Here is an 8072-nt window from a genome sequence, read left to right as displayed (position 1 = left end):
CTGGGCCCTGCAGCGCCCCCCCCCGCGGGGTCCGCATGGCCCCGGGGATGTCCCCATCGCCCCGGGCGGTCCCTGTCACACCGGACGGGAGGGGCTCTATCACACCGGGAGGGTCCCTATCCCCCGGGGGGGATCCCCCGCCCTGACCCCTCGCCCTTGTGTCCGCAGGCGCCGGAGCCGGTGCGGCCGCCGCGCTGCCCCTCGCCCCTCCGGCCAGCGGCCGGCCCCGAGCGCACCTCGGAGCGGGAGACGCAGACGGCAGAGCTGTCCCTGACCGTGGTGGCGGCCGTGCAGGCGGTGGAGCGGAAGGTGGATTCCCACTCCACCCGCCTGCTCGACCTGGAGGGTCGGACGGGGATGGCGGAGAAGAAGCTGATCGACTGTGAGAAGACGGCGGCGGAGCTGGGGAACCAGCTGGAGAGCAAGTGCGCGGCGCTGGGCACCCTCATCCAGGAGTACGGGCTGCTCCAGCGGCGCCTGGAGAACATGGAGAACCTCCTGAAGAACAGGAACTTCTGGATCCTACGGCTGCCCCCAGGCAGGAAGGGGGAAGTCCCCAAGGTAACGGTGTCCAGGGGTGCGGGAGCTGGGCACTGCACCCGAAATGCTCCTGGAGGGCAGGACTGGGGTGGGTGAGCAGGGACAGCCCCTGCACAGGTGAGTCTCTCTCTCCACTGCAGCTGCTCATTGCAGCTTCCCAGCTCATCCCCTGCTGGGACTAAAATATGGTAGGACAGAGGCCTGGGAGGACATCCTGGTACTCAGGCCAGAGGTTTCAGTTCTGCTCCACTGCGCTGCACAGCCCCGGGGGCGTTGACTCTTTTTTTGTTCGTTTTTTTTGCCACCATTTGAAAAAGCCCTGCAGATTTTGTGATTCTTTTGTTTTGACCACCTTGACGCTGCAGAGTCTCCCAGGCTGGGGAAGGAGCAAGTGGGAGCTGCTGCTGCAGGGAAGGGGAAGCTTTGGGATTCAGGAAGGCAGATGAGCTCCATGAGCTCTGGATAGAGCCCACCATCAATATTCAGCTCCTACTTGAATTTCACAACCTTCCTGCTAAAAGAGTGTGTGCAAACGGGACTGTGTAAGACATGGGAAAGGGAGCATCTCTGGAGAGAGCAGAGAGGATCAGGAGAAGGTGGGTTCAGACCTGACACCCCATTAGTGTGGCTGGGGGACAGAACTGGAGTGCCGCGTTGCCTCTGAAGACCTCTGCTCCAACACGGCACAATTTGCACATCCTCAGTTTATCCTTTGGAATTATTCCTTGGCTAACAAGCTGGGAAGCTGCAGATGGTGAGCACACAGTAACCAGGGATAATGGGGAGCCCTGTGGGCCTGGGTAGAGTTTTCCCTGGACTTCTGGGGTAATTGAATCCGGGAGTTACATCAGCTCATCAATAGGGATGAGTCCAGCCCAGCTCCTGGGTTTTGTCTCCTTTACGGTCTCCCAAGCCTGATCACCCTGCAGAGAGCAGGGACTGAGAGGAGGAGCTTGGGCTCCTTTGGGGAAATCCCAGTCTGGATTCATCACTAAGAACCATCCATTTGGTTAAGTCCTTCATTCCCAAAGAAATACCTGCTCAGGAGTTGTTTTAAATGTAAAAATGTGATGTTTTAAATGTAAAAAGCAGCTCATTGATGGTGTGGAAGGAGCTGAAGCCTGGCTGTGTGCAGGCTCCTGCTTGAACCCGCTGTTGGAATTGCAGGTGCCGGTGACCTTTGATGATGTGTCCGTCTATTTCAATGACAAGGAATGGGAGAAGCTGGAGGAGTGGCAGAAGGAGCTGTACAAGAATGTGATGAAGGGGAACTACGAGTCTCTGATCTCCCTGGGTAAATACGGGGGGTCCTCACCCTGCTGAAGGACAGGAGGCTCCTTCTGGCTCCTCCTTGGAGATCCCCCTCTGATGAGACCCAAATGTCCCAAACACAGGAGGATGTTTTTAGTCTGGGTTTATTCCAGCTCATGCTGTGGTGGTGTTCTGCCTGGGTGAGGGATGCCCTGTGGGCAGGTGGGCTGGAGACCTCCCAGACCTCTTCCAGCCACAGTTATGCCATCAAAAACCAGCTCCATCCCCATGGCTGTTGGGAGGGCTGCCCTGCATCTTCTGGGTCTGCAGTGGGTACCAGCCCACGCACCCTTTTAGAGGATTTTGCACATGTGGATGTTCCTGAGTGTCCTGGGAAGAGGTGGAAGGCAATGTTGGATTCCCAGTGCAGTAACCCCTCTCTCCCATCCCTCTGTCTCTCAACAGACTATGCAATTTCCAAACCTGGTGTTTTGTCTCAGATCGAGCAAGGGGAGGAATCACGGGGCAGGAATGAGCAGGACCTGGAGGAGAGTGAGATCATTACTGATGCCACAGCAGGTGAGGCGGCACCTTGGCACCAGGGCAAGGGTTGTGTTCCCAGGAGCTGCTCATCCCAAGGCTGAAGCAGATGTTGCTGGGAGCTGTGGCTGCTGTGGTTGATCATGTGAAGCCTTGCCTAGGATAAATTTGGCTGGTTGGAGGTTTGATGTCCAGGTACAGCTCAACATAGAAACCAGGACAAGCAGAGCCTGGAGAGTTGGGCACTGGGAGCCCTTCCCAGCAAGGGAAGCATCTGCAACCAGACCAGGTCCTCAGGGAACTGGTGTGCCCAGCAAGGAAGGAGAATCAGGTCCCATTGGGAGAGCCCATCCACCCAGAAAATCCTTTCCACCCTCTCTTTGTGTGGATGGTGCCTGGGTTTGGAGCATCCTCCTGGGAAGGGAAGCCTGGTCCCATGCTGTGTGCAGGGAGGTGGGATGCTGAGGGGCTGGGAATGGGGTACCAGTGACCCCGAGTCCCAGAACAACTCCTGTGCTGTGATAAGGGGCTGATAAGGAGATAAGGAGGTGGCCTGAAAGAGATGGTGTCACCTCCACTCATCATTCCTGATTCCAGGCTGTGGATGTGGGGTCACACCAACACCCTGCTTATGCTTTCCATCACAAGGATCTCGAAATTAAATTGAGGCCCATGGGAAGAGGAAAATCACAGGCCCATGTGGAGCTGCAGCTGGGGGATGTGGGGTGGCTGAGCAGTGCTCTGCTGTGGCACCCAAGCTGGGTGGAGCGAGTTCCCTGTGCCTGCAGAGCATCCTGGGCTGGAGCTGGGAGTGTGACAGGGATGGGTGAAGGGCAGGGGCTGAAGGGAGAGCAGAAAAGGCCGAGCAGATGAAACGCTCAGCGGGATCAGCAGCTGGAGCCGGCAGGGATTGCTGGGAGCAGGTCCTTTGTCCTGGCTCCTGGGAGTGATGGTGAGTGGGAATCTCGTTGTTGCAGCTGGAATAAGGGTTGTGATCAAAACAGAGGAGCTCCTTCCTGAAGACAGCCCTGAGAACCCCGAGCTGCACGGGATGTCGGGGCAGTCCGAGGGCAGCTTCCAGAGCCCAGATGAGGAGGCAGCTTGTGAGAGCCCCTACGGCTCCGTGTCCCCACCCAGGGACCTCCCAGGGACCAGCCTGGGGGACTCATCTGAGTATGGAGCTGACTTCAACGAGATCCAGAGGGTCATCGTTCACCACGGGAGCTGCACAGGTGAGACGCTGGGGACACGGCTCTGCACACGTGACAGGAGGTCTGGGGGGCTGTGGTGGGCTAGGAAAAGGTGGGGAAGGGGTTGGAAGTAAATCCCCCCCCCAGAACCAGCACCAGAAGGAAAGTTTCTGGCTGCAGCAACTTCCAAGAGTGGCTCTGGTCAGCCCTTGAGCTTGGAGGAGGAGGCAGCACATCCATGGTGGACACAGAACGTGGTCTCTGAAGGCTCTGTCCAGCTAAGGAGCAGAGCAAGCACTGGGCCAGCCTGGGAAAAGCCACAGAGAGCAAGGGAAGATGTGTCTCAGGCAGTGTTCTGTGAGAGCCCTGCTCCCAAAATCTGTCTGTGGCAGAGGGCAAGACGTTAGTGAGAGGTGTGGGGGAGTGGATGGTTACACACTGGACACTGCTGGGGCAATGTGGATGGTCCTGCAGGTTGCCAAGTGTGGGAATTGCTCGGGACAGCTCCACAGGATAGGGAAGAATGTGGCTGGAGCTCTGTGGTTTGTGAGCTGCCAGGAGGGAAGGGGAAGGATGAGGTGATTTGTGGAGAGATGAGATGATGGTACCAAGTGTTTCATGTGTAAGATTCTGCCAGTGGAGTGGCAGATACAGGCCAAGTCCTACAGATGTGCTGTCAGGGTGAGGATGGGAGAGCGGGGAGAGGAGAGCTTGGGAACGATGGGTTCCGTTCTCCTGATGGCTTTGTGGCGGTGTAACACAAACCAAGGTGCAGAGAGTTGGGCTCTTGAGGGCCTCAACTCCGTCTTGTGGGTCCTGTGGTCTGCTCAAGGCTTTGTGAGGGAAACCAGCCAAGCCACCAGTGGGGCTGGAGCTGATCCTTGTCCAAGAGCTGCTGCCTCTGCAGGATGTGGGGCCTGGCTGGTGGGGCTGAGTGGGAGCTGTGGCTGTGCTGGTTGGGATGGGGGCTGAGCTACAGGTCCATAGAGGGGGCAGGGAGAAGGAACTGGGTTTTCCCTTCCCTCGGAGGGAAGAGGGCCATGGCTTTGACACATCCACTCCCATCCATTTCCTTGTCTTGGGGATGGTCTTCCTGGGAGAGCATTTAGGCCTGGCCCACAGTCCAGCATGGGGTGATATGAGGGATGCTCTGTGGGCCATTCCTGGGGCTGTGCTGGACACAGGTCCTTGGGATGGCTGCTCTCACCAAACAAAACCCCCAGCTCACTTCTGGCCTCGGTGACACGAAGGGGAGCCTGGCCTGCTGCCGTCCATCCTGCTGCCATTCCATCCTACTGCTGGGTGCTCTGGGAAGGAGAGGGGTGGGTCTCTCTCCATGCCACATCGTGGCGATGCTGAGGGAAGGGGACAGTCCCTGTGGGCTGTGCTGTCCCTGGAGCAGAGCTGGCAGCCCGGTGCTGTTTCTGCCGAGCGGTGCCGTGCCGGGAGCGGTGCCGTAGCCCAGTGGCACATGGAGCTGCTCTGAAATAACTCAGCCACCCGAGCCCTGGCGAACCCACGGCGCTTTTATCCCCCACATCCTGCAGCAGCACCAAGTTGGCAAACCTTTTGGCAGGCGGTTGGAGCGCACCCTCCAGAGGAGCCTGACCAGGGGTGGTTTGTCTTGAACTCCTTCTTCGGGGGGCACACGGCCCTTCCCAGTGCTCTGGGCTGCAGCTGGCTCGTGTCAGGGTGCTGGGACAGAGCAGGCAGGCACAAACAGCTGTGGGAGCCCATGCAGATGTTTCTGTAGCAGCCACAGGGGTGTAGGAGGCCGCCCCATTCAAAACACTGACCCTAACGCTGTTCAATTTTCCCCCTCAGAGGATGGGATCGTGATCAAGACGGAGGAAGAGGAGGAGGAGGAGGATGACCCCGACACGCTGGAGCCCTGTGCCATGTTCTCGGGCCGGAGTGAGCCGCCGGCGTTCCCCAGCCACGAGGCTGGGCTGGGCTGCGAGGCACAGTGCAGCTCCAAGGCGCAGCCCCGCAGCCTGGCCGCCCGCGTCAGGAAACCGTCGGCCTGCGAGAGGGACTCCGGGGACATGAAGCCGGCCGGCGGCCAGCAGCGGAACCGGACGCGGGAGAGACCCTACATCTGCCCCGAGTGCGGGAAGAGCTTCATGCTCAAGATCAACTTCATGATCCACCAGCGCAACCACCTCAAGGAAGGGCCCTACGAGTGCCACGAGTGCGACCTCAGCTTCCGCAACAAGCAGCAGTTCCTGCTGCACCAGCGCAGCCACACGCGCCGCGGCGTGGGGGTCCCGCGGCGCCCCGAGCACGGCCTCAAGCCCCCGGCGCGGCCCCCGCCCCCGGGGAAGCCCTACAAGTGCTCCGAGTGCGAGAGCAGCTTCAGCCACAAGTCGAGCCTCAGCAAACACCAGATCACCCACGTCGGGGAGCGGCCCTTCACCTGCGGCGAGTGCCGGAGGAGCTTCCGCCTGCAGATCAGCCTGCTCATGCACCAGAGGATCCACGCCGGCAAGAACGAGATGGCCTTCCTGTGCCCCCAGTGCGGCAAGAACTTCACCCGGCCCTCCCACCTGCTGCGGCACCAGCGGACTCACACCGGCGAGCGGCCCTACCAGTGCAGCCAGTGCGAGAAGACCTTCAGCGAGAAGTCCAAGCTCACCAACCATTACCGCATCCACACGCGGGAGCGCCCGCACGCCTGCGCCGTCTGCGGGAAGGGTTTCATCCGCAAGCACCACCTCCTGGAGCACCAGCGCATCCACACGGGCGAGCGGCCCTACCACTGCACCGAGTGCGGCAAGAACTTCACGCAGAAGCATCACCTCCTGGAGCACCAGCGGGCGCACACCGGCGAGCGGCCCTACCCCTGCACCGAGTGCACCAAGTGCTTCCGCTACAAGCAGTCGCTCAAGTACCACCTGAGGACGCACATGGGAGAGTGAGGGGCTGCCGAGGCTTCCTCTCCCTCCCTCCCTCCATCCCTCCCTTCCTACTCGTCCTCCTTCTCCTCCACTGATCTCTCCCACCCTCCCTCCATCCATCTCCCCCCACCCCGGCTCAGGGCATGGACATCAAGGAAGCTTTGTGTGGTAGCGCCGCTGGTCTGGTGGAGACTCGGCTGATTGGAAATAAATTAATGAATTAAAGCAAGCAACGCGCGGCAAAATTAAAAGATTATATATATATAAAATTAACAGAAGCAGCTGATTTAGGGGGAATCCTCACCAACAAGCAAACCACCGACAAAAGAAACCTGTACACAGGGTGTTTTGCCAGAGTAGGACTCGTAACTGCTTTTTAAATCTACTGTTTGGTTTTTTTTAATAAATGTGGAGGAACTTTTATTTGATAAGCAACCTTAGGATGGGCAAGATTTTATTTTTCGTTTTGGTTTTTTTTGTTTGTTTGTTTGTTTCTTTTTGTTTTTTTTGGTTTTTTTTGTTAACTGCTCTGTAGGCTGATTCTGGCACAGTCACTTTTTGTCCAGGAGCTCTGTGGAGGCGCTGCCCGTCCGGGCTGGATGTGACAGGAGGAGCTCCAGCCGGGGGGAGGTGAGTAATTAACAGATGCAGCTGATGAGGAAGTTCTGCGTGTGTCTAGATGGAAACGCTGATAGGTGCCTGCCCGGCTCGCGGGGCTGTGATGCACTCCTGAATTATACAATAGAATAAAATTCTAGTTGCAGTAAAAGATCCTTTTTCTGGTAGGACCCCTCCGCAAGGCTCCTCCAAACACTCGTTCCTAGCTCAGTCCTGCCACCGGGGGCATTGGGGTGCTGTGGGTCTGCCCATGGGGTGCTGTGGGGTCTCCAGGGACAGAGCAAAGCCTTGTTGTGTTTACCTGCTCTGCTGTCCTTGAGCTGCTGCTGGTGGCATTGCTCCCGTGCTCCTCAATGGCAGGAGAGGCAGAATTCCTGCCCAGAGGAGGAGCAGCTCCAGGATGGCTCCAAGAAAAGACCTCCCTGTCCCTGGGCACCTTCTGCCAGGGTGGGTGGGACATGATCCATCTCCCTGCTGTTGGTCTGAGCCCCTGTTTGTACCAGCTCGGTTCCTGGTGATCCCAGCTGTCACCTGGCTGGGTGACATCCATCCAAAGGGCTGGGCTGGGGCTGGGGTGGTGGCACCAGCTGGGTTGGGGTGGTGGCACCAGCTGAGGCTCCAGTGGTGACACCAGCTGGGTTGGGGTGGTGGCACCAGCTCCTCAGAGCACACCAGGCTCCATCCCGGTGCTGTCAGATCTCGTGTTGGACAGTGGCATCAATAAAGAGCGATGATGGGAGAAGTTGTTGGGACCTGTTAATGGCTTTGCAGAACCAGTCCTCATCCAGGACTTTCCTGGTGTGTGAACCCTTCCTAAGTTGGGATTTATGGCCTCTTCTGTGCTAGGAAGTGCCAGAGGGCAGCACAGCCACGTGGAGCTGCTGAGAGCCGTCAGCTGGTCACCGCTGTGGGTGGGAGCATTTTGGGGCTGCCAGGACAGGCTCCTAACAAGGTTCCTGCCTTCCCACTGCTGGGGTTGTGCCTGCAACTCCCTGGAAGAAGTTTGAGGTTTCAAGTCAGGGTCTGACAGGAGTTG

General features: G+C 58.4%; 1 protein-coding gene across 1 annotated transcript in view; it reads left to right on the top strand.

The window, feature by feature from the left end:
• The window catches only part of ZNF777 (zinc finger protein 777), a 17423-nt gene extending 10524 nt beyond the window's left edge, over positions 1–6899 (top strand). Inside the window, exons 7-11 of the mRNA XM_015651487.2 lie at positions 14–561; positions 1708–1834; positions 2257–2370; positions 3309–3563; positions 5346–6899. Of these exons, the coding sequence (XP_015506973.1) occupies positions 14–561; positions 1708–1834; positions 2257–2370; positions 3309–3563; positions 5346–6439 (2138 nt within the window). The 3' untranslated portion in view covers positions 6440–6899. The remainder of the gene's footprint in view (positions 1–13; positions 562–1707; positions 1835–2256; positions 2371–3308; positions 3564–5345) is intronic.
• Positions 6900–8072: the final 1173 nt, after the last annotated feature.

This window comes from Parus major, chromosome 2, assembly GCF_001522545.3.
Source record: "Parus major isolate Abel chromosome 2, Parus_major1.1, whole genome shotgun sequence".
Lineage (NCBI taxonomy): Eukaryota > Metazoa > Chordata > Aves > Passeriformes > Paridae > Parus > Parus major.
This window is presented reverse-complemented; position numbering and strand designations above follow the sequence as displayed.